Consider the following 26,643-nt stretch of genomic DNA (forward strand, 5'->3'; position numbering starts at 1 on the left):
TAGGACACATTTTGTGTGAACGGACCCTTAAGGTGCAATGTATCTGGAAAAGTAACATGCATATCTAATTTTTATTAATAGTGGTATATTGGCGAGACCCCTAGGTAGAACAACAAAGGTGTTATAAAGCCAAATATCCAACCTCATTTTAAAAAAAAGAAAACATCTACTTCCAGTGTATGAAAAAGCGCCACTTGAACATTTTACTAGATAACTACTTTTGTCTTACAAGTAAAAGAAACATAATTGGAATTAAATGGCAATTACATTTTTTGTGTGAATTTTTTGTTTTTTAAATCAAAATTGGACTTTTGTGGTTGTGTGTGAGCTTTGCATTTACAATGCATCATATAAACATCCATACACATACACAGAGCAGTTTTCTGAGTTTGGTAAACTTTAAAAAGAGCTGGGTTTGCATTCACATATAATGCGATATTCATATGATCAACTGTCAGACCAAGTGTGAAAACAGTCGAATTTTTAATGTAAAAACTACAAGGACCTTTTTTTTTAAAAACTTTTTCTACATTCCTTAACTCAAAATTAAAAAAAAAAAAAAAAAAGGGACCTTCTCTCTTACGGTGAAATACAGGACAAACTGCAATTCAATTTGGCAGGCAGACCACCATGAATTCAGAAAAACTTCTGTTTGAAGTGCTTTTCTACCCTTATAATACTGTTAAAGGTGAGGTGTGTAATCCTGTTCAACTATTGCCACTAAACAGATAAAGGGATATACAATTTCTGAGTTTCAAACAGGTTTCCTGAACAATCCCCATTTATGCGATTGGTCAGACAGTCCTGTCCGAAAGTAACGGGATTGGTTGAGCCAGTGTTGCTTTGTCAGGCTGTTCAGGATGCAAATCAAACGGCTATGTTTCGATAGAGTCACAGTGTTTACACTTTTCTGGGTGAATCAAACGAAAGAAATCAAATAGATTTCTAGCTTTCTCTGAATTTTAAGATGTGACGAAAGTATTTTAACATTGTAAAAATTGCACACATCACCTATAACTAGATTTACATATTCACTGCTTATGGTTCTTCACTCACACTCAGAGAGAGCAAGTAGCTAAATTTTGGTTTCAGTGCACTTTAAAGTTAAACATGTCTAACATGCATGGCAAGACAGTCTAGGAGGTTTAGTGGAGTTTTTTTGTCCTCAAAAGACCAAATAAACTGGATCTATGGCTTTAGTTGGTGTATCATTCGCTATTTTGTCAGAGGAAAATCTGTTTATATCATGGTGTAACAGTATAAGAGCATTTTGAGTGACAGGGTGGAACACATTCAATGTGAACATTTGAAAATCATCAGGACTTGATGCCTTTAGCCGGTTCGCTTGACTGTCGCACATCTGTCCACTCCTGCATGGTGTTTTGAAGGGCTTGTGTCTTCTCTTTGTCCACTTGGACATAGTCCACTTTTTCATCTGAGGTCACTGAAGAGGTGGACGGCTGTGGGAAAGATAAAAAAGACTGTGAACAGATGTGAAGTGATAGGATCAAATATATTCAACCAAACAACTCAAAGAGCAAAGATTCACACAACATTAAATGGATACTCCATCACAAAATGAAAATTTTGTAATTTTGTTTTCTTTCAAATCAAAGTGTAAATACACATAAAAAACATATCCTTGTGGCATGGCTGACAGAGAAGAGTGCACGCTGCCTCCATATGGTGCTTCAGTGATGTGGAGAGACACAGAAGATAATTTTTTTTTAATAAAATCTTTATTTTTGTTTTATTCGCGTACAAAAAATTATTCCCGTCGCTTCATAACGTTACGGTTGAACAACTGATGGCAGATGGACTATTCTGACAATGTCTTTTATACTTTTCTGGACCTTGACAGTGTAATTTACTTGGCAGTCTATGGGACAGTCACAAGCCTCCCGGTTCTCTTACGAGAGCTCTCTCGTACTGCGTCTTAGCTAAGACGCTACGGGAAAAGTCTCTTTTCACGAAATACTGAAGCAAAAAATTATCCTTTACCCTTTAATTATCCTATTATGCTTCGCGCCCTTCTTGCCACTTCCCGCCGAAACGGGTGTGGCCCAACCTATAAAAGGAGCTCGAAAAGGCTGACTCACCTGATTTTTCATCTCTTCAGCGAAGCTCACGCATCGCTGGATCACGGAGGAAGCAAGCGCCGTCTGAGAAAGCACATCAGCAGGACGAGCCATTCTGAAGCTGCTGGCATCGCCGCCTTCCATTGCCGTTCCTGCTGCGCTATCCGGCGCCTATATCCTTTCAATCCTGTTATATCCAAGCTGTTCTTTATGTGTGTGTGTGTGTTCGCCCTGCGACACACACTCGTAAAAAAGACTCGCGTCTTTTTTAAGATGTCTTCCTGCGGCTCGTCAGAGCCCCACTCAGCGAGGGAGACCGGTACGTCATCTGTGTCTCCTGCCTGGGTGAAGATCATGCAGCGCTCGCTCGCTGACGGCGGATGCCCCCACTGCGAGCTGTTGCCATGGTGACTCTGAGGACTCGCCTGGCCTTTTTCTCTGAGCCTGCATTCTCCGCTGCGCTGAGGCGCCGTAAAAGCATCGCTTCCAGCGGATTCCGGAACCGTCTTCAGCTCAACCGAGCTCGCCGGTTTGCCCTGCTTCACCGGCCCCCTCTGCATCGCTTCCCGGTGGGCAGCGCCCGCTGTTTGCCGGCGCGTCGTCCGAGGAAGTCGATCTCAGGGCCGCGTCGGGGGAAGAGGACACGCGCTCTCTGATAGCTTCGGGCAGTGAGGGCTGGGCGAGCTCCGAGGATCTCGCGCCTTCTGCTCAGAAGCCCAGCAGACGAGCTGACATCGAGAAGGAGCCGGGGTGAATGCTCGTGTTGGCCGCGATGAGTCTCGGCTGCGAGTGGTTTGCACCAGCGCCCCCCCCTCTCGTTCCCGGCTGGATGGTATTTCCCTTTCGGATGAGCGTACTTCTCAAAGCCCGCCTCATTTCTTCCTGAGCTTCACGAAGAGGTGGCGAAGGCTTGGAACGCTCCATATTCAGCACGAACTCGTTCGTCTGTCTCACTAGCATTCTCCACACTGATGATGCTAAAAACAGGAACTACCACTCACTTCCGCCGGTGGAACAGGCGATAGCGACGCACCTTTGTCCGCCCTCTGCTGGACGGCGGCAAAAGCGGTGTTGCCATCTAAAGCCTCCTGTGTGACGCTGCGTCGGCACTACTAACGATGGCTGCTTCATCGAAGCGCAGGTGTACGAGTTCCGCTGTGGCCGAGCTCTCACCCAAGCGCGCCGCTGTTTCAGTTCCAGGAATTGTGACTGTCTCAGCGTTTTCTGCAATGCGCAAGCCTGCACAGTTGCCCGCTTGCCAGCACACAAAAGCCGTTATCACAACAGCTTCAGCAACGCAGCTCGAGACCCCCGTTCTCGCTCTACTGGCCGTCGCCCCGCGCCGCGGGGACCGCGGCAGAGGATTACGGTGAGGCCGGGAGCCCCGAAGCCATCCTGGGAAAGCCATCTACGCATGCTGCATGACGCTGCGTCGGCACTACACACGATGGCTGCTTCATCGAAGCGCCGGTGTACGAGTTCCGCTGCGGCCGGGCTCTCACCTAAGCGCGCCGCTGTTTCAGTTTCCAGAGATTGTGACTGTTTCAGCGTTTTTTGCAATGCGCAAGCCTGTACGGTTGCCCGCTTGCCTGCACACGAAAACCGTTATCACGGCTACCCAGATATTTCCCGAAAAAGGTGTAATTTCTGGTGTCCCGGCCACGGCCGATGGTGCTATAAATGTAGTGACGATGCCCACTGCTCAGTGCCCATCTCCGCATATAAGCACAGCCCTTCACACAGGGCTCGCGCCTATATAAGCGACTCAAGTCGATCACGCGCACTACATAGTAGACGTGCCCACTCCTCAGTGCCCACAATCACTATGTCACACGCGTCATGTGGTTTCTGTAAAAACGAAACCCGTGCACGTTCGTCCGGCCACGGCCGATGGTGCTATAAATGTAGTGACGATGCCCACTCCTCAGTGCCCATCTCCACATGTAAGCACAGCCCTGCACACAGGGCCTGAGCCCATAATGTCGACTCAAGTCGGTCACGCACACTGCATAGTAAACGTGCCCACCCCTCAGTGCCCACAATTACTATGTCACACGCGTCATGTGGTTTCTGTAAAAACGAAACCCGTGCATGCTCGTCCGGCCACGGCCGATGGTGCTATAAATGCAGTGACGATGCCCACTACCCAGTGCCCATCTCCACATGTAAGCACAGCCCTGCACACAGGGCTAGCGCACATAAGATCGACACAGATCGGTCGAGCGCGCCGCATAGTAAACGTGCCCACTTCCCAGTGCCCACATACACTATGTCACATACGGCGCGGGGCTTCTGTAAAAACGAGGCCCGTGCACGTACATTCTGCACAGGCAGACAGCGAGTTGAAAGTGGTAAAAGTGCACACATGCAGCCCACGGTTACTCGCAGATATATCGAGTCCCACGGGACCCGCTCAGCCTCCCTCCAGTCGGTTAAGCGCCGGAATGGGGTCGAGGAAGAGCGATCTGCCCGCTGTGATCAGCGCGCTCCCCGCCTCAGATGCGCAGCACACTCGAGCGCCGCCGTTGCCCAGTCAACAGAGCGCGTTTCGCATCCAGCCCTTAGCCATTCATGCAGATGCATGGTCAGTGCTTCCAGGGGTTTCGGATTGGGTGCTAGGCATTATAAAGAGAGGCTACTCGCTACAGTTTTCTCGACGCCCACCGCGCTTTTCAGCGCGCGTCGAAACTACGGTCAAAACAGAAGTAGCACACATACTTCGGGCCGAAATATCAAAACTGTTGAGCAAAGGGGCTGTAGAGCCTGTGTCTCAAAGCGAGGGGGGGCTGTACAGCAGATACTTTCTGGTGCCCAAGAGAGACGGGGGTCTCCGGCCCATACTGGATCTAAGACAGCTGAACAGGCATTGATGAAACGCAGTTTCAAAATGCTCACGACCAGGAAGCTCCTCGCGCAGATTCGCAGAGGGGACTGGTTCATGTCAATAGATCTGAAGGACGCGTATTTTCAAATACAGATAGCGTCAAACCACAGGCGATATTTGAGATTCGCCTTCGAGGGCCAGGCATACCAGTTTGCAGTCCTGCCATTCGGCTTGTCCGTAGCTCCTCGTACGTTTACGAGGTGCATGGATGCAGCGCTCGCTCCTCTCAGACTCAGAGGCATACGAGTGCTGAATTGTTTGGACGACTGGCTGGTTCTGGCCCGATCATGAGCGGAGCTCGTGGACCACAGAGCCGTTTTACTCGATCACCTCGAGAAGCTCGGCCTCAGTGTCAATTGGGTGAAGAGTTCGCTGAACCCCAGTCAGACGATCCTGTTTCTGGGTATAGTTCTGAACTCGTGTTCCATGACGGCGCGGCTGTCACCACAGCGCGCGATGGGCATTCAGCGTGCAGCGAGTTCTTTCCGCTGTGGCGCGACTGTGTCGCTCAAACACTGTCAAAAGATGCTGGGTTTCATGGCCTCAGCATCTCCGGTTCTGCGGCTGGGCCTGCTCCGCATGCGCCCCCTGCAGTTCTGGCTGAAGGCTCGGGTGCCGCGCAGAGCGTGGGCGTCTGGCCGGCTGCATTTCAAGGTCGATCAGAGCTGTGTTGCGGCTCTAGCACCTTGGACAGCGAACGGCTGGTACCGATCAGGTGTAAGCCTGGGGACTTCCCCGAGTGTGAAAATGGTGTCGACGGATGCCTCCACTTCGGGATGGGGAGCGCTGCTCGAAGGCAGACCGTCCTTTGGCCTATGGTCAGAACGGGAAAAGCTCCATCATATCAACTGCCTGGAAATGCTGGCAGTGGAGAACGCGCTGACGCGCTTTTGTCCCCATATCAAGGATCACCACGTCGTAGTCCGTTCGGACAACATGTCCGTGGTGTCCTACATAAATCGCCAGGTCGGTCTCGGGTCCCGAAACCTGTGCAGGCTGACGGAACGCCTCCTGATTTGGGCTCAGCGCAACGTGCGCTCGCTGAGAGCAGTGCATGTGCCTGGTCAGCAGAATCTGGGTCCAGACAGGCTGTCCAGAGGCAATGTTCCTACGGGCGAATGGTCTCTACACCCGCAAACAGTCCGGCTGTTGTGGGAGAGATTTGGCATGGCGGAGGTGGACCTCTTTGCGTCCCACGAAAACGCTCACTGCCCCGCGTTCTTTTCCAAGAACGAAAGCGCGCTGTCACGGAGATGGCCGTGCTGCCCGCTTTATGCGTTCCCTCCCGTCTCCCTCCTTCCGCAGGTGATAGAACGGGTGAGAGAAACGAGATATTCAATACTGCTTGTAGCACCTCTTTGGAAGAACCAACCATGGTTCCCAGATTTGATGTTTAGCAGATGTCGCCCCGTGGCCGGTACCGTTGAGGAGAGACCTCCTCTCGCAGGCCAGGGGCTCGATTTGGCACCCTCAACCGGAGTTGTGGTCCCTCTATGTATGGGCACTCAATGGTTACCCACTGATCTCGCAGTGGGAGTGCTAAATACCATCACTCAGGCTAGAGCTCCGTCGACACGACGTCTGTATGCCTCGAAGTGGTCGGTGTTCTCCAGCTGGTGCACAGCTCGAGGTTATTCACCCCTTAGTTGTGAGGTGACGGAGGTCCTCTCCTTCCTTCAGGAGCTGTTGGATAAGGGCAGAGCCCCATCCACGCTCAAAGTTTATGTGGCTGCCATCGCGGCGTTTTCTGAAACGGCGTCCGGTCAGTCAATAGGAAGGAATGATTTAGTCGTCCGGTTCCTCAGAGGAGCTAGGAGGCTGAATCCTCCCAGACCTCCGTCAGTCCCTATGTGGGACCTCGCGGCGGTTTTGGAGGCCTTGAAGGGTCCCCCTTTCAAGCCTATCCAATCGATTAGCCTTCAGCATCTGTCATTCAAGACAGTATTCTTGTTGGCTCTCGCTTCTGTGAAGCGTGTGGGTGATTTGCACGCGCTCTCGGTGAGCCAGTCGTGCTTGGAGTTTGGGCCCAATGACTCAAGAGTCATACTCAAACCTAGGCACGGTTATGTGCCGAAATCCCTCAACACACCGTTTCGGGCTCAGGTTATTGCCCTGTCTGCCCTGCCGGTGTCAGGGGAGGATGGAGACTCGAGTCTTCTTTGCCCTGTCAGGGTTTTAAGAGCTTATGTGTCTTGCTCTGCTGCCTTTCGGCAGACGGAGCAGCTATTTGTCTCGTTCGGTGGGCATTTCAAGGGAATGGCTGTTTCGAGACAGACTCTATCCAGATGGATAGTTGACGCCATAGCGTTAGCTTATGCTTCCAGGGGCCTTCAGTGCCCGTTGGGCGTCAGAGCACACTCCACAAGAGGCATCGCCTCGTCGTGGGCGTGGTCTACTGGGATCTCCTTGCAGGATATATGTATGGCGGCAGGTTGGGCCTCGCCGTCTACATTTATCAGGTTCTATAACCTGGAGGTTCCCGCCTTGCAAGCAAGGCTGCTGTCGGTATAGGCGAATCAGGGCCCTGAGGGGAATTCTGAGTTCACGAGCGCTATGCGCTGCCGACTGTTATATGGGCAGTATTGCGTAAGACCCGCATTGCCACATTGGTCAGGCCTTGCCTCGGCTGTGTGACGTCATATTGCCGCATCTACGGATGCTGCTAGATATGGGACGGAGGGCTTTTTCCCTTTTCTGTCCTGGACTCGCTGTGAGTCCCTCAGGTGACTGTGCACTGTAAATCCTGGGCGTTGCTTAAGGTTTATTGGTGTGTGATCCCTGCGCGCACGGCATTTTACATTGGGTTCCCGTAGCGTCTTAGCTAAGACGCAGTACGAGAGAGCTCTCGTAAGAGAACGTACTCGTTTACTAAACGTAACCTCGGTTCTCTCTAGAAGAGCGAACGAGTACTGCGTTCTCTGCCGTGCGCACGATTCACTCTGGTTCGCTTCGGCGATGAAATAAATCAGGTGAGTCAGCCTTTTCGAGCTCCTTTTATAGGTTGGGCCACACCCGTTTCGGCGGGAAGTGGCAAGAAGGGCGCGAAGCGCCCTTATTGGTCTGATGTTGCATCAGCCCGCACTCGATAGGCTGTGCAGTTGCCGCAGAACAAGCCAATGAGCGAACGAGCCGTCTCGCCTATGGCTGTGTACTGCTGCAAATGCGCTTTACAAAAATACAAAATTAAGGATAATTTTTTGCTTCAGTATTTCGTGAAAAGAGACTTTTCCCGTAGCGTCTTAGCTAAGACGCAGTACTCGTTCGCTCTTCTAGAGAGAACCGAGGTTACGTTTAGTAACCGAGTACGTTTTCATCCAAAATAAAATAAATATCTTAAATTGTGTTCCGAAGACAAACGAAGCTTTTACAGGTTTAGAATGACATGGGGGTAAGAGATTAATGACAACATTTTCATTTTGGGGTGGAGTATCCCTTTAAATAAAATAAAATTATGCTTTTGTTTCATACTCAAGGTGCCCCTAAGGGATTAATTTTGAGCATCTGATGATGAGCTTTTCATTTAGTTGATATGAATGCTAGACATACCTTTCTGTGTGGACCAGGAGAGCCAGGCTGAAAGTCCAGGGCCAAATAGTCCACATTACCACAATTCCTGGGCGCAGGACTGTTGGTGCCACTCATCGCTGGGGAGGTAGACACTGGGTTTTGCTGCACAAATATAAACATGTATTTTGAGGAACGGCTTACTGAAACAAAAACTAATTTCAAAGAATGTTATAGAAAGGTAGTCTATAGTTGAGGAACTTCGAACTCTACAAGGTTGGGGTGCTATTCCCAAAGCACATTCAAGCCTTTTCATCACATTCTTTAACTTGACTTCTTGCCCTCACCATTGCCACATAATTCTCCTCACTGTCTGCAGAATCAGTGCTGGTGATGCTCTGGGTTGAAATGGGCCGACAGGTCTGTAACGAGATGGAGTTCAAAGGCCTGTAAAGAAAGCAAAGCAAAAACAAAAAAAGAAAATTCACTTAACATTTACGACCATGGACCATTTGCTTAACATCGCAAAGTCAGAAGTCTAAATCCAGTTGGCTGAATTCTTATGGTTTTCTGGAAGCCGTTTGTTGTGGTCGTGGAAAAAGCCATGTTCACAAAGGGGCCGTCTACAACAAAAACGTTGATGTCATGCGCGTGCGTAGTACGTGTTAGATATGTAGACAATACATGCAATACATGTCGATTTTAAAGGGAAGCGCAAACAAACATACACAACAATGGCAGAGTACATGGTAGTGTTGTGCTGCATAAGAGTTTGCTTATAATTCTTCAGCAAAGTGTGGATTTACTTCACCAATATTACAATCAACAGTGTAGACGTATATTAAACAACATAAAATCTTAATTTCCCTATAGGTACTGTTTACTTACGAAATGACAGTGCCAACTACTGGCCTGGCATACGTAATACAGCGTTTTTAGCCGTTTTCGCGGATATGCATAAATGTAAATTGTTTTTGACTACATCATTGTTGTGTAAAAGTAGCCAAAGACTGACACTGAGCACTTCACGTGAGCATGTAAATCTGGATTTTAAAAGGTTTGTGAAGGAGAACTTGTGAAGAGTTTTGTTTGAGGCATTTAGTTGAACATAAGTCTAAGAACCTATATGAACTGTACTTTACCTGACAGTAATGACACTGACATTGCAGCAGACATCTTTAGCATTGTTTTTGGATCACCCAAATTGCTTATGGATACTAAAAAGTGGGGAGACATGTTCCAAACTGACGTGTACCTGAGTGTATATGCTAGGGCTGAACAATTAATGGACATCAAACCAAAATCGCGATTGGGCTTGATGTGATTATTGAATCACAAAGGTTGCAATTTTTTATAAAATAAATATATGCAAAGCGCAAGTAGTAAATGCCGCTCATCTATGCAAGCACTGTGAGTTTGAGTCGCTTATAACGTGCATCTGATTAAGTGACACACTCCAAACATCCTCTCAAACTTAACGAGAAGGGTTTATAAACCTTTTGTTGAGAATATTATAACATTATTTTACCCCACAACATCTGTTGAGTGTTTTGTAATAAGTTAATTTACTGATCTGATGTGGCTTCTTATTAAAGAATGAGGCACACAATACAGAATAATCTATACTACAATAAATGCTATGTTGATTAGCTATGTAGAATACATTATTAATTCACTTTATTATTATGAAAATACCCAAGATGGCGTGAAGAGCACAAACCATATATTGTCATAGGTTTATTATCTTCATGTTTAATCAGTTCATACAATTCTAGCTTCTTTTAATTCAGTTACAGCCATAGCTGGATGCCGTTGCCCACATTAGGGATCTGCGCGAGGGCGCCATCTGGCGTTCTGTATGAATGAAACATACATGTTTAGCACTCAGTAATGTGCACTCAGTCCTATCTGGGCAATAAATAGGAAAAATAATACTTCTCTCTTATGAAATTGGAAGTAAAGGAGTTTTCTATTTTTTCTTTCCCCAGAGTGGATGTATAAAAGGCTCATATTTCATATCAAAGACATGGACTCCATTTTTGATTTTACCTAACTCCTGAAGAAATTGCTGTCAAAGATTTTTATCATATGATGCACAGTTATAGGCCTGTATGTTAACAAGTAACCCTGTAGTTTTCTGTAAAACAATACATTTCTGTAAATTAAAAGTAGTATTGTTATTATCTTAAATTTTATTTAATTATTCTATTATTTTTTGTTTATTTGTTTTAAAAATCGCATTTAAATCGCAATTTTAACCAGAAAAAATAGCGATTACATTTTCACTCCAAATCGTGCGGCCCTAGTATATGCCACTGAAATCATTATTCTTTTAAGATTTTCTTATTACTTTTAGATAGATAAAAATTCTGTTTTCATGCTGACTGTTGTGGCACTATTTGCTTTAACTTTTATACCAGTCTTGATTATGCCAGTTTATGCCAATCTGTTATTGTAGTGACATTTACTTGTTCCTAAACATGACATTGAATAAAACTAATTTATGGCTGATTTATACTTCTGCGTTGGACCTACGCTGTAGCCTATGCGTAGATGCACTCCCTTACGCCCCCCCTCTCCAAAAATCTAGCAGTTCGTCAATTCTACGGGGAATGCAAGTGTTGTGATAGGTCTGCTAGAATCCCTCCCTCCATATGTAGAGGGAGTTGTTGAGTTAATGTTGAGTATTGGCTCAAAGTTATGAAATTTTGCACACAGATAGAGGACAGTCTCAACATTAATCATCGCAAGTTTGGAGTCTCCAACTGAAACACTCTAGCACTACCAACAGCTCAAATTCGCACTAATGTTCATGCTAATACCGTTTGAAACATAAAGTTCAGGCAAAATTCTTTTTTTCCTCTGATTCCTCAGCTCATGCTGAGTTGGATGCAAATTTTGAATTAGTCATTAAACCTATTTTTTCAAACTTGTCGTAAATGTTTTGTCTGACTTAAACCAAAATTGGCTCAGATCATCTTCAGACCATTCTGGCTAAAAGTTAGTTGATTAGTCAAACTGTTCAAGAATAAAGAATTTGATGAAAAGCACACCAAAATTGGTGTGAGGCTATATTTCCACAACACTCTAGCATATTCAAACCAAACTTGGTGTGTTATAATCATAGACATATATAGAAAGGCCTGATGGCTCAAGGCGGAGTCAGCTGTGTCGTCACTTGACGGCCATCTTAGGTCAGGAGACTGCGCTGCTGCTCCCTGCTGCTGTGGACGGAAGGTGAGTGACATACGCCAACTAAAATGCTCGTAACTTGCTGAATTCTTGACGGATTTACAAACGGTTTGGTTTATTACAAACCTTATTAACGTGACTATGATTTGTGCTAATGCCGATGTTTAAATTGTAGCTTCACGTTTTGAGAAACGCTTAACATTGCAGCGTAGCTGTGTGTTTCATGGCTGCCCTCTACTCTAAAGTGATACCACAGTCGACATTTTCAATTATTAACAGGTTTCCTGAGACCAACAACGTTTCTTGACAACCTAATCTTTTGTCTAAATGTCATTTTGTGGATGTGGTTGTATTTATTTGCTGGCTAGCAGTGAAGAGGTGGTAAGTGAGTCACCAAGCAATTGTAAATTGGTGGGAGAGGCAGGGTTAGTCTTTCGTTTCAACATAGCTTTGAGTTACACATGATTTCCAAGTGGTTTGGTTTCTTAAAAACATCTTTACATTTCGATTACTTTGTTGGTTTTTTGTTTACAGAACTTCTGATCACGCTTGTGGAAAATGCCTGATTTTTGTGCCGCCTACGGCTGCACCAACGCACGGAGCCTCCAAACCAGAACGCGTGGGATCACCTTTCACAAGTAAGAAAAGAAAATATTATGACTATTATTAGGATACTTAGTAATACAAGTTCTGCTAGGAATAGTGTAACTGAGACAACATTACAAGATTGGCTACATATATTTGCATACTTGCAGTACATAGAATCAAAATGATAATATATTTTATACTGTATTTTAGTCCATACCCTCAATGTTGTGTATGGGTATACCTAGTACTTTACCTGTCTAGTCTACTTAATATACTATTTTCTTAATAAACTCCGTGGCTATAATTTTTCACAAGTATGCAGTTAAATAGCCGCATCCCTGAAGTTTATGACACACCAAGCCGTTTGAAAATCGGTTGAAAATTGAGCAAAATATAGTTATTTCAGCACTACATGCACAATAGACTTTAATGTTATAACTGGACGAGCGGTCCTGTCCTAAGATGGCTGCCGTGTGACGTCGTCGGGTCCCATTGGCTCTCAGCGCCGGTAAGCTATCTAGCCTTTCTATACACGTCTATGGTTATAATAACGATGATCAGTACCTGCACAGTTTCAGCACAGTGCCACCTAGTGATCAGGATGAATGAAAGAAATGGTATTTTGAAATTGGTAGTTTGGCCAAAAATGACAAGACTCATCTCTTTAGATAATTTTCCCATGTTGGCCATTTTGAATACCCCTGAAAGTACTCAAAAAATTTCGGGGCAGCACCAGCATGTGGTCAGAAATTATAATAAAATTAACAAAAATGCTAATAGTTTTTTATTCGTTTTGACTATTGTCATATTACTGGTTTTGATATATTCCTTGAGTCATGCCGAGAACAGCAATACCAAATATAGCTGCAAGCAACAATTACGGGGCCAAGCACTACAGAAGCAAGCTTCAGACCAGCTGCAGGAATGAGTAATTAAAACCATTTAAGATTATTTTTGTCAAAATGGCTTAAAAATCATAAATACAACCACTAGTAATATGATTTATTGGCTCAAAACGTCTGACCAGTAGGTTGTGCTGTTAACAAATTAATGTGGCATGGTCAGTGTGAGGTGATAATGGCACATACAAAGTTTGGTGTCAATATGTCAAATATTTGCAGAGATACAGCCTCTGATGGAGTTTGGCACTATGCCTAAAATTTGTTGCGAAGCTATACGAAAAAGGTTTCGTTTATAGACAAAAAATTTGTAAATTTTTGCAAGCACAGTCTGAAGATCATCTGACTCGATTTTAGTGAAAATCTGACGAATGGGTGATGAGAAATGGTGGGACGTTCTGCTTACATATTTGGTATCTATGTTGTCGGCATAAGCCAAGGAACATATTGAAACCAGTCTCTTGACCAATAGGTGGCGCTGTTACAAATTTATGTGGCATGGTCAGTTTGAGGTGACAATAGAGGTGACAATTGAGGTGACATATGAAGTTTGATGTAAATGTGTCAAAGCTTTGCAGAGAAACAGCCCTAAAATGCATTACTTTACATAATTGGTATCGATGGTCTTGGCATGACTCAATACTAGGAATACCACTTTTATTTCAATAGACCAAATTATTCAAATGTTATTAGCATTTCTGCAAATTTCTTTATAACTTCTTACCACAAGGTGGCCCCCAAACTTTTTGAGTACCATCAGGGCATGGTGTCGAAGATGCATAGCGAGTTTTATAACAATACGTCAATGCTTTTGTAAATTATAGCATTTTATTACAAAATTCAAAATTGGCAACGCCCAAAATGGCTGATATGGTTAAATTTGATATTGTTCGACTCGGCATGCTCTACCAAATCTAAGGAGACCAGATTAAGGAGAAAAAAAAAAATCTTTGTATCTTTGAAACACTGCAGGTAGCCTCAGGTCATGCTTGTTATAGCACACACCATTTTAGCACACACCATTATTCGCCAAACCGTTGCGGAGATATACTGTAGCCTCACATCCATTTTCGCATGCTTTTTGTAGAACTCATTCATGTTATGTCATGTCATGTTATTCGAGAACGGTTGGACAAATCAACCTGTATTCCATAACTTTTTGGCAGTATGGTCTGAAGATGATCTTACAAAATTTTGGTGAAAATCAGACAAACCTTCTAGTACGAGTTCGAAAAAGTATGTTTTACGAACAATTGAAAATAGTGAAAACACCAATCCTTGCGATTTATTAAAATTTTGGAGTCCATTCAACTCAAATTTGTCTTCAGTGCCATACGGTTCAAAAGTTATTAGCATAAACACGAGTGAAACTTTGGACAAGTGGTGGCACTAAAGCCTGATTTATACCTCTGTGTCGGACCTACGCCATAGCCTTTACGCCGTAGGCTAAGCATCAGTTTTAATTTATACTTCTGTGTCGTTGTCCATGTTGTCAGTGCTTGCAGTCTGTGTAGAACTGACATGCTGTTAGATTTTTGGCGAGGTGGACGTCAGGCTACGGCACAGGCTACAGTTTAGGATGTGCGTCTATGCATAAGCTACGGCATAGGTTTGACGCAGAAGTATAAATCAGCTTTGAGAGGGTTTGAGTTAGAGACTCCAAACTTGCTATGTTTAATGTTGGGACTGTCCTCTATCAGTGTGCCAAATTTCACAACTTTCCTGCAAATGGTTCTATGAGCATTCATAGACTTCCAAAGAGGAAGAAGAAGAAAAAGAAGATATCTAACAGATAAAATAGGTGCCTATTGGCTGCCATAGACGCAATGAAGGAAGAAATGGAATGCAACCTTCGGTGCTTGGCCCCTAATTATGCCATAATCAGCTGAACTTCCCATCTGTTATTTTGATTTTCTATGAAAACATACTTTTTCGATCTCCTCCTAGATCGTTTGTCCGATTTTCATCAAATTTGACTCACATCATCTTCCAGGCAAAGAGTTATGGATGTTGTGTCAATAGAGGAAACGGTTTTCATTTACAAAATCAACAAATTTGATGGCATGATGTCAAACTGCATCTGGGTGTATCTCTGCAGAGCTTTGACATACTGACACAAAACTTTATTTTTAATCACCTCACACTGGCCACACCACATTCTTAATTGGTAAATCATACTACTAATGATTTACATTTCTTTTAGTAAAATCACCTGTAGTTTTACTTTATTACTGTAATTGGGAATAATAGCACTGCAAAATTATGTTCTAAATTGGGAGACCCACTCACGTTGGTCTGATCCAAGACATGGTGATGGGGCTCTTGAAGGGAAGTTCATCAATAATTCCATTGTTCCTTAAATCAAGAGGTGTTGGTTTTGCTGCAGACCAAGACAAACGATTATCTTGCAGACATTTTTATAATTAATCAATCTGTTTCTCTAATCTTTATTGAATGTTCATATTTTCAACAAAGACACTCACATGTCCGGTTAGGTTTAAGGTTGCGGTTGATTGGTGGCGGCGTGACGTCACTGAGTCGGCCGGGCCGGAGACATAGTGATGCTGTACTGCCCTTCCTGGCTGGCAACGTTGCTGAAAATCCTGGGAAATCAAAATGGTGAGGACCTGGGCTCATGGGAATATAATTACTTTTAGGACTGTCAGCCAGGGCGGCACTGAGAGGGGAGGAGGATGAGCCGGGATTCATGGGTACGTAGTTATCCTCAGAGCCGGCACTATCGGAGCGGGTCAATGGGGCTTTAGTTCTCTGTAAAAGAAAAAAAGAACAATCCAGCTTACACAGTTTCCAGATCAGTGGTGGAAACCACTGTGACACACACCCTTTGTTCTTGTGTAGTTTGAATAGACTTTTTGTCAGTTTGTGACTCTGACAGTTATGAGGTCATTGTCAGGAAATGGTGCCATTTGTGTCTTTATGACTTACTAATTAACAGGACACTGAACTTAATCACATTATTTGATAGATGTGACTCAGTCACATTTAGTCTATAATGCTAAAGTAATTTTAGAATAAAATGTTTTTTTTTATGTGTAAGTCATTGCAATTACAGAGTAATGGTTACGCAAATTATTTCAATACAAAATATATTTAAAAATTATATTTAAATTTACTAGTTGGCACAAAGCGGTGTACTGTCTCCCCCAAAACATTTTAGATGTAATATAGTTCCCTGCATGGGTCTATGGTACTTATGGCCCTGGTACATTCAGATTGAGGTGGAAAACATATGATGTCTTAAAAGTACAGCAGTAATCTTTTCACCAATAAGGCACAAATGGTACCATTTTCTTGTGAATGACCCTTAGGTGTAGATATGTAATAGTAGCTGCTTTACCAGGTATGAGCTGAAGCCATCATTTACAGACTCCACTGACTGACCAGAATTGTTGAAAAAGACTGGCTTTTGGTGACTGCTGGTCTCAAAAGATGATCCTAAAACACAGAAGATGGTATGAGCAAGTACAAAAAATCCATGTAAAAACAAGTCCACCAAGCAAGAATTTCAGAGAAAATGTTTACCTTAAGCCTAGGTCACAATCAAAGGAAAAGTCACAAGACACATGAGCTATTCGTACTGTACAAACCAGACCAGATTTGTACGTGATCCAGCATTCATTCCAACATAAATTCTATTACACTTTCACATGAAGGCATTACTTATGTGGCCATTTTCTTCACATTCCACACTGCCTCCCAGTTTACCTCTCTGGAAACATGGCTACCAAGCACACGTGTGGGAATCAGGTCAAAAGGTCATTTCCTGTTCCTGTAGACAAACTAGTCTGGCCTTGCTGAGCGCAAACCACTAGGAAATCACTGAATTGTGTCTGCTTTTTTTTTTTTCTTCACTGTTTATCAGGTCGGAACAAGCCATTCTGGACCTGCCTGCATGGCTTGAATTTCATTAGCCTCCTTGCAGAGAAGAGTAAACCTTGACCAGATTGCCTATTGGTTTCAAATCAGATATACACATGCAGAAAAAAAACAGAAGAAAAGAGAATAGAGAAGTAAGAAAAAAACAATAGTAATTGAGCTGAAAGCTTAAATTGGCCACCCGATAAGCGTAAAGGGGTAAATCATTTGGTAATAACACTGATATAAAGCCTTTATGTAATTAGTTTATAAAGCTTAAGGAGCATCAAAGAAGAGGAAAGTTCCTCTGGAGTCTAAGGGTATTTTTGGGGCCTGGAGAAGTTTTGTCATGCCCTGACATTTGTGCTTTTTTCAGTTTCTTATAAATATCTGAATGGGTAAAGTCTAATCTCACTGTAAACAGCACAAACTGGGCTATAATAATATGTAAAATGCATGTATGTACATTATTGTGTTTTTGAGGAAAAAAATATTATGCGTGGTTAGTGAAAAACTAAAAATGTTAAAACACTTGAAAAAGGCAAAAAAACACATAGAGAACATTGGTTCCCGGGACTTTTGAGAACTGGAGCTTGTAGCCTAGAATTTTTTTTTCTAAATTATGTGAAAATCATCTTGTTTACTCACTTACAGAAAACAATATATTGATTTACATTTTCTAAGACACTTTTTGTTGGTAAAAGTCATATGCAAGTAGGCGTCAACTATCATGAATATTATTGTGATTTACACCTGAGAAGACAAAGGCCTGCATAATGAGCTGCATAATGAGCCTTTCAGTCATCTGCGCCACTGAGAGGGAAGAGTTACAAGAAAGAATGTGAGAAAAAAATAAATCTATATAATTTTATGTTTGTAGTTTATTTAGAATATATTTAATTATCCCACAACATACTTTAATATCCACTTGGGGAAGCAGTTAAACAGTTTATAAGGAAAAATCAAAGCTGACTTTCAAACTAATTTTTTGGCATCAATACTCCAGTCACACAATCCTTCAGAAATCCTTTTAACAATCTTATTTTCTACAAAAAAACATTTATTGTTGTTATTATTATCATTATTATTATTATTATTATTAATGTTGAAAAGAGCTGAGAATTTTTTTTAATATAAAAAAAATGAAAGAACAGCATTGTTTTTACATTTGTTAGCCTACAGTTATTTATTTGTTACATTTATATTATTTACATCAAGCTTTTGAATGGTATAGTATTGTATATTGTTATTGAAACTTCATAATGTTTCACTTGATTATATATTTAGTCAGGAATTTTAGTTTGGAAAAAGTCTTTGGAAAAAGTCTAACTAGTAAAATGTTTACACGTTATGTGAAAACTAGTAAAAGTATATAAATAAATAAAAGAGACTTACTCATGTTTATGATCTCTGCTGAATAAAGTGCTTCATTCTTTTTTTCTGAGGAAATCCATTTCTCAAATCCTCAACCACATGACATCTTTTTGGGGTGAATTATGTCTTATTCCTCTCATCGCGAAGCAAACAGTAAAATAAAAACTTGAAGAATAGTCTGGCTGCTTTTTCTTCTGTTATGGGCGTATTCAAGCCGCGAATCTGAATCTGCCCTTATGAAAATTAACCATGGTTTTACTACAAATAAAACCAAAAAACCATGGTTACTATAGTTAAACCATGGTAACCACAAATTAACCATGGTTTTGCTAAATTAACCATAGTTTAACCATGGTATTTGTAGTAAATCTGTGGTTATACAAATGGTAGTCAACACGCCAAAAAACCATGGTTTACTACAGTTTTACTATAATAAAACCATGGTTATTTTTCGTAAGGGTGAATAGCGCGTTCAGCGCGGGGGCGTGGTCACATTAGATATAATGAAGGGAGACATGAAAAACAGACATCGCGTGGTTTTCATATGGATTACTTTATCACAGAATATCGGTTTTCGGCGGCACTTGTTTAGTTTAAAAGTAGACATGTCAAGCTTTCTATAGATATCTCTCTCATGTATTTTCGATGAGTATTCACGGAGTTACAGTTCATTTTAAAGACGTGTTTGTAAATGAAGATCAGTGCAGACAAAGGCTGCAGACAGCACACCTTGTTTGTTATCTTTATTTTATAAGTGCACAAAGTTTTGTTGTTGTTATGTCTGTATCCAAAAAATAGTAGACCCTTACAGGTTCGATTGATGTATTGCTCTTATCGGTACGATTAAAACTGAAAGTGTAATTTAAGTTCTTTTTGGGGTTATCAGGAGAAAATGACTCAAAACGCGTATACGCGTTAATCGACTTCAGAGGGTTGAAAGACGGAAAGAGAAAAGATGAGAACAAACAAGAAGAGACGAGACTAAAATAAACAGACAAAATGAGAGGAGACGAGGAAAAAAGAGAGGAGAAAAGACGAGAAGGGACAGGGCGAAAACAAAAGAATAAAGAAAATGTGACAAAAAGAGATTAGATTAAAACAGAACAAATGAGAGGAGAGACAAATTGAGAGAAACAGGATGAAAAGACAAGATGAGACGAAAAAAGAACATGTGAAACGCAGAGACAAATTGAGACAAAAAAACAGACATGATAGGAGGAGAGAAGAGGAAAACAACAGAGACGGGACAAAAAAGGAGAGATATAAGTTGAGACAAAATAAGACAAGAATGAGATACAGTAAGAGACTAGATAAAAAAATAAAGAGACAAAATGAGAGACCAGAGGAGAAAAGAGACAGACAAAATGAGGAAAGGAGAGATTTTAGAAGACGAGACTTTAAAATAAACAGATTTAAGAAAACTGATCCAGATTATGAGTGTATTACCTCTGTGAAGCTTGATGTTCTCCACCGCCGGCAGTGTGTTCCTCCTGGGGATGACGGACACTGTGGCGGCCTCTCCATTTTGACTGGGTTTGGGAGGTCTGGGAGGAGGCAAATTTGTGGAGTCGGCACTGGATGGCATCAGGGCATTGTGGTTTTTATCAAACGTGCGGGGGATCTGGTAGACGGAGCCAGGAATGCTGGGTAAATCATAGTTATCAAGGGCCCGCTGCTCAATGGTTTGGGGTGCTGCTAGAGTGTTATTGGGGGTTTTATAGGTGTAGACATCATCTGATTCAAGCTCTGACGCCTCTTCTGAGCTGTAACCTCTGGGCAGAACATAGCAAGCATCACGCGAGTCAGTCCATGAAGGGGGCTGCTGATGCTTGCTTGGTTTGGGAAGGCTGTAGAAACCGTGAAGCTGGGCGCCCATGCCGTTCAGACAATGAGAGAAACCATGAGTGAGTCTCTGAACTGCTGAGTCACTGCCCACCAGAAGACTGCTGCGCGAGGCCTGTGAGAAACTGGCACTCCTTTGGGACCAAAATGATATTGGTTAGTGATTTATGATGAACATGTTTATTCAGTCAAACCTTAGTTTATGATCACTGATTTTCTCACACAGCCATTATTCAAAGAAATAAACAATCTAATCTACAATAGCCAAACTATTATTAGCCTCTGCTATAAATAATACTAATCAGTCATTCAAATGTTGACACAGCAAATTTTTTTATAACTGAACTAATTAAAGGTCAAATTTTTTACTATCAAGCTCAATATAGTATCTGTGTCAGAATCTCATAAATTCTTATAAAATCTCATTAAAAAATGTAATCTAAAAAAAAAAAAAATTTGAGGTCACATGACTATTATGTTTATGGTTGGCATTCAGTTATCACCTTGGGGGGTATTTTTTCCCACGTGGTCTTAAATTTACTTACAACTCATTAATCACACTAGAAATGGAAGGTGAAGTCAAATGCATCACATTTTGGGATACAGTATTGCATGCAATGTGCTCTGTACAGTGCATATTTTGGCAAATCCAATGAAGCACATTTGCATACTGTGCACAGTATTCTTGCTCTGTAGTATTCTAGTATGCTAGCCAAGGGGGTCTTTAAAAAGGTATTTTCGTATAATTTATATATTATTGTATTTATTAATATTTTGAAGTAGCTGTCACAGTGTCTGGTCTGTGTTTCCCTGGGTATCCACTAGTGGTCTCACTTCCCCATAGGCACCCCACTGCAGGCACTACATTTCCCAAAAAGCCTTGTCCCTTCATCATGGTTAATTGCACACCTGTTAAATGCACTCAGTCTCCACTTTCATCGTTTTCACCTATCTATATAAACCAGTCTGTTTTCTATCTGTCATGGAGTCCTTGTTTTCCGTCACCCGGTTTTATCGCGTTCCCTTGTGTTTTCTTGTTTCATGTTTCTTGTTTTTGGACTGCTTTCCCCGTTATTGACTTCTAGCCTGTTTTGGATTTTGATTTTGGATTACTCCATTAAACTCACTGCATTTGGATCTCTCATTTCCTGTGATCAATCATTACAGAAGGACTTCATCATGCCCAGATCCAGCGGTGTGGGACTTCGTATCCGTTCCCCAGCCAGTGTGGAGGAGTGGAGGGCGAGGTTCCAAAACCTAACCACCCTCCGTCAAAAGAGGAGTGAGGTGGGTGGCTTGGCGCAAATGTTCTGAACCATGGCGGTAGGAATGGGGTATAAAGATGCGGGCCCTGAAAGACTTATTCAACGCCTGTCTGGATAACCCTGTGCTGGAATGGGAAATGAATGAGCTGGAGATCTTGGATTATTGGGGGTTCATAATTTACCTGCAACATCGGTCTCAGTGGGATACCCCAGCCAGACCTGTCTCTGCAGGTGTGATGGCCGACTCTAGACCGGTGCCTCCAGACAAGATGGCCGCTAGCCCAGCGCCACTGCACAAGGTGGCCGCCAGCCCAGCGCCACTGCACAAGATGGCCGCCAGCCCAGCGCCACAGCACAAGGTGGTCGCCAGCCCAGCGCCACTGCACAAGATGGCCGCCGGCCCAGCGCCTCTGCACAAGATGACAGCCACAGGTGACCCCCCCGAGTCGAGTCAGGTCTTAGTTGACCCCCCCAGAGTTGAGTCAGGTCCCCGTTGACCCCCCCAGAGTCGAGTCAGGTCCCCGTTGACCCCCCCAGAGTCGAGTCAGGTCCCCGTTGACCCCCCCCCCCCCCCCATCCCAGAGTCGAGTCTGGTCCACATTTACACTCATGAGTCAAGCACTACCACAGTTAGACCTCAGAAGTCAAGTCACCAATGATCTTCATGGGCAAGGTCAAGTCACCGGTGTTCTTCATGGGCAAAGTCAAGTCACCGTTGATCTTCATGAGCAAAGTCAAGTCACCATTGATCTTCATGAGCAAAGGCAAGTCACCGTTGATCTTCATGAGCAAAGGCAAGTCACCGTTGATCTTCATGAGCAAGTTCAAGTCACCGTTGATCTTCATGAGCAAGTTCAAGTCACCGTTGATCTTCATGAGCAAAGTCAAGTCACCGTTGATCCTCATGAGCAAAGTCAAGTCACCGTTGATCCTCATGAGCAAAGTCAAGTCACCGTTGATCTTCCTGAACGAAGTGGGCTTCTGTCTCGACCACACGGATGTGGTGGTCTTCTGCGCCGCCCGGGTGGGCTTCTGTCTTGACCGCACGGATGTGGTGGTCTTTTGCGCCACCCTGGTGGGCTTCTGTCTCGACCGCACGGATGGGACGGTCTTCTGCGCCACCCTGGGGTGCTTCTGTCTCGACCGCATGGCTCCAATTCCACCTTGCTCCTCTCTGGATTCCTTCCCTGTCGGTTCGGCCCTGGGACACTGAACGTTATGTCCTTCCTGGACTTGTGTTTTGTTGTTGTTTTGTATTTTTTGTTTTTGCTCCTCTTCTCTCTGTTTCCATCTATGAACCTGGCCCTCCGTCCCTCCCCCTGATCTTCCTCCGGTCCACCTCCCTCCTGGGCTCCTTGTTTTTGTTTTTCTCTCTGTTTCTCTCTATGGACCTGGCCCTCCGTCCCTCCCCCTGAACCTACGCCGGTCCCCCTCCCTCCTGGGCTCCTTGTTTTTGTTTTTCTTTCTGTTTCCCTCTATGGACCTGGCCCTCCGTCCCTCCCCCTGATCCTCCGCCCGGTCCACATACCTCCTGAGCTCCTTGTTTTTGTTTTTTGGACTTCTTGTCTCTGTTTTCCCATTTTACCTGGCCCTCCGTCCCTCCCCCTGGTCCTCCGCCCCTCTACCTCCCTCCTGGTCTCTGTGTTCCTTGGTCTCTTCTTGGGTTCGGGTGGAGCATCTGGTATCTGCTCCGTGGAGGAGGGGGTAATGTCACACTGGATGACCCGGTTCCTAGACTTGAAATGGAGCAGTATAATTTCTGGGAGTTTGTTTTTTATTTACAACATCGGTTTCCGTGAAATACCCCAGCCACACCTGTCTCTCCCGGTGGGATGGCCGATTCTAGACGGGGGTCTACAGACAGGAGGACCGCCAGCCCAGCGCCACTGCACAAGATGGCCGCCAACCCAGCGCCACAGCACTAGGTGGTCGCCAGCCCAGCGCCACGATGCAAGATGGCCGCCAGCCCAGCGTCACGACGCAAGATGGCCGCCAGCCTAGTGCCACAGCACAAGATGGTCGAGTCAGGTTCCCGTTGACCCTCCAGAGTCGAGTCAGGTTCCCGTTGACCCTCCAGAGTCGAGTCAGGTTCCCTTTGACCCTCCAGAGTCGAGTCAGGTGCTCGGTGACCCTCCAGAGTCAGGGCTAGTCACCGTTGACCTTCCAGAGTCAGGGCTAGTCACCGTTGACCTTCCAGAGTCAGGGCTAGTCACCGTTGACCTTCCAGAGTCAGGGCTAGTCCCCGTTGACCTTCCAGAGTCAGGGCTAGTCCCCGTTGACCTTCCAGAGTCAGGGCTAGTCACCGTTGACCTTCTAGAGTCAGGGCTAGTCACCGTTGACCTTCCAGAGTCAGGGCTAGTCACCGATGACCTTCCAGAGTCAGGGCTAGTCACCGTTGACCTTCCAGAGTCAGGGCTAGTCACTGTTGACCTTCCAGAGACAAGTCAAGTCACCATTGACACTCCAGAGTCAGGGCTAGTCACCGTCGACTCTCCAGAGTCAGGGCAAATTACTGTTCACACTGCGGAGTCAAGTCAAGTCACCGGTGATATTCATGGACAAAGGCAAGTCACCATTGATCTTCATGAACAAATGCAAGTCACCAATGGTCTTAATGAGCAGAGTCAGGCCACCAATGATCTTCATGAGCAGAGTCAAGTCAGCATTGATCTTCTTGAATCCAGTCTAAACATCACGGAACTACCAGAGTCTCTTCACGTCTCTGTGGAACTACCAGAGCCTTCCCACGTCTCTGCTGAACTACCAGAGCCTCTCCACGCCTCTGCTGAACTACCAGAGCCTCTCCACGCCTCTGCTGAATTACCAGAGCCTCTCCACACCTCTGCTGAACTACCAGAGCCTCTCCACGTCTCTGCTGAACTACTAGAGCCTCTCCTCGTTTCGGCTGAAGTACCAGCGTCTCTCCTCGCCTATGCGGAACTTCCAGATCCCCGTCACGTCTCAGCCGAACTCTCTGAGCACTCGACTGATCCTGTCGTGGCCATGGAGGCCACCCTTAACTTGTTCATGTTCTCTGTTTCAGACTTGCCTAACCAGGCATGCTCTCCTGTGTCATCGATCCCACTGTGGTGGTCTTCTGCGCCACTCTGGTGGGCTTCTGTTTTGACCACACGGATGTGGTGGTCTTCTGAGCCACCCTGGTGGGCTTCTGTCCCGACCACACGGATGTGGTGGTCTTCTGCGCCGCTCTGGTGGGCTTCTGTCTCGACCGCACGGATGTGGTGGTCTTCTGCGCCGCCTTGGTGGGCTTCTGTCTCGACCGCATGGATGTGGTGGTCTTCTGCGCCGCCCGGGTGGGCTTCTGTCTCGACCGCACGGATGTGGTGGTCTTCTGCGCCACCCTGGTGGGCTACTGTCTCGATCCCACGGATGTGGTGGTCTTCTGCGCCGCCCTGGTGGGGTTCTGTCTCGACCGCAGGGCTCTAATTCCACCTTGCTCCTCTCTGGATTCCTGTCCTGTCGGTTCTGCCCTGGCGACTGAACGTTATGTCCTTCCTGGACTTGTGTTTTGATGTTTTTTGTTTTTTTTGCTCCTCTTCTCTCTGTTTCCATCTATGGACCTGGCCCTCCGTCCCTCCCCCTGATCCTCCGCCGGTCCACCTCTCTCCTGTGCTCCTTGTTTTTGTTTTTTGCACTTCTTGTCTCTGTTTCCCCATTTTACCTGGCCCTCAGTCCCTCCCCCTGGCCCTCCGCCGCTCCACCTCCCTCCTGGTCTCGGTGTTCCTTGGTCTCTTCTTGGGTTCGGGTGGAGCATCTGGTAGCTGTTCCGTGGAGGAGGGGGTAATGTCATGCTGTCTGGTCTCTGTTTCCCTGAGTCTCAACTAGTGGTCTCACTTCCCCATAGGCACCTCACCGTAAGCACTATAATTCCCACAAAGCCTTGTCCCTTCATCACAGTAATTGCACTCCTGTTAATTGCACTCAGGTGTCTTCACTTGATTGTCATTACCCTGCCTATATTAACCGGTCTTTTCTGAGTCCTTTCCTTCCGTCACCCAGTTTCCTCGCATTCCGAGTTTCTAGATTCTATGCCTGTTCCCGTTCCTGTTTCCGTTCCTGTTCCTTTTTCTGTTTATTTGTTTGTTTGTTTGGTTGGATTTTTGGTTTTGACCCCTGCATGTTGGATTCTGAGTTGGATTACCCAAATAAACCCACACTGCGTTTGGATCTCTCGTCTCCTGCATTTCACTGGGTCGCCGATCGTAACAATACTCAGCAACAAAACAGTATTTCTGTAATTTTAAGATTCAACCACTGAAGGCAGTGTTTCTCTGTATCTCATTTAACAGATGCACTGTATCTGGCTTACAGAGAGACTTTTTTTCTTTTGTCTGCTGTATCAATGTATTGACTGTTAGTGCATGACGATGTATGATGAAGAGTGTTTATGAAACTCTATATTGGGTAGTGATGATGAATATCATGGCCATTACCCCAATAAAACTGACAAGGCTGGTACAAACTGGATAAAATATAGAAGTGTGAAGAGACTTAGTTTGGGGGATGAAATAAATAGTAAGCATAGTAAATCTTTGACGGGTCGATTAGCCAGAGGCATTATAACACAATTCTATTTCATTTGGCATTATTTCAGTAGGATTATAATCAAAGGAAGTGAATCAGGGTGAAATGACTGATGAGCACATCCTGTAAGTGAATCCTTCTGCAAACACTACAATACGTCACCGCCTGCTCCAGAATTTGTAGGAAGGTCTCATAGGTGTTTGTTTAAAGTTGAAAACATCTTCGCTTATGACCTAGTCACATTAATATCCTTGCAAAGATGATCTCATTTTCCATTGACAAATGACAAGAATTATATATAACATTTTTTATAAAAATGCTTTGCTTTGCTTTGGTACATTATTTTTATTACAATTAAACATGTTATATATCATTTTCTTACTGAAATGTGAGAAATTACTATAATTCTGAAAATAAAATAAAAACCCCATTACTGTAATACAGCAATGAAAACAATCCTGTCTTAAAAAAAAAACGATTCTGCTAGGAAAGACAATACAACAATGTATATTTTACAATTTATTAAAATATATAATTCTGTATTTAAATAAACATAATATTAATAATAAACATACAGCAGACTACTGACAGTTGAG

At 44.3% G+C, this 26,643-nt stretch overlaps 1 protein-coding gene across 1 annotated transcript in view; it reads right to left on the minus strand.

Annotated features, from left to right (window-relative positions):
* Nucleotides 1-294: 294 nt before the first annotated feature.
* Nucleotides 295-26,643, minus strand: part of LOC132122942 (GRB2-associated-binding protein 2-like) — an 89,395-nt gene continuing 63,046 nt past the window's right edge. Inside the window, exons 4-10 of the mRNA XM_059533457.1 lie at nucleotides 19,842-20,371; nucleotides 16,504-16,601; nucleotides 15,629-15,914; nucleotides 15,435-15,525; nucleotides 8,814-8,913; nucleotides 8,509-8,631; nucleotides 295-1,460 (exon numbers count right to left, since the gene is read on the minus strand). Coding sequence (XP_059389440.1) covers nucleotides 1,317-1,460; nucleotides 8,509-8,631; nucleotides 8,814-8,913; nucleotides 15,435-15,525; nucleotides 15,629-15,914; nucleotides 16,504-16,601; nucleotides 19,842-20,371 — 1,372 coding nt within the window. The 3' untranslated portion in view covers nucleotides 295-1,316. The remainder of the gene's footprint in view (nucleotides 1,461-8,508; nucleotides 8,632-8,813; nucleotides 8,914-15,434; nucleotides 15,526-15,628; nucleotides 15,915-16,503; nucleotides 16,602-19,841; nucleotides 20,372-26,643) is intronic.

This window comes from Carassius carassius, chromosome 41, assembly GCF_963082965.1.
Source record: "Carassius carassius chromosome 41, fCarCar2.1, whole genome shotgun sequence".
Classification (NCBI taxonomy): Eukaryota; Metazoa; Chordata; class Actinopteri; order Cypriniformes; family Cyprinidae; genus Carassius; species Carassius carassius.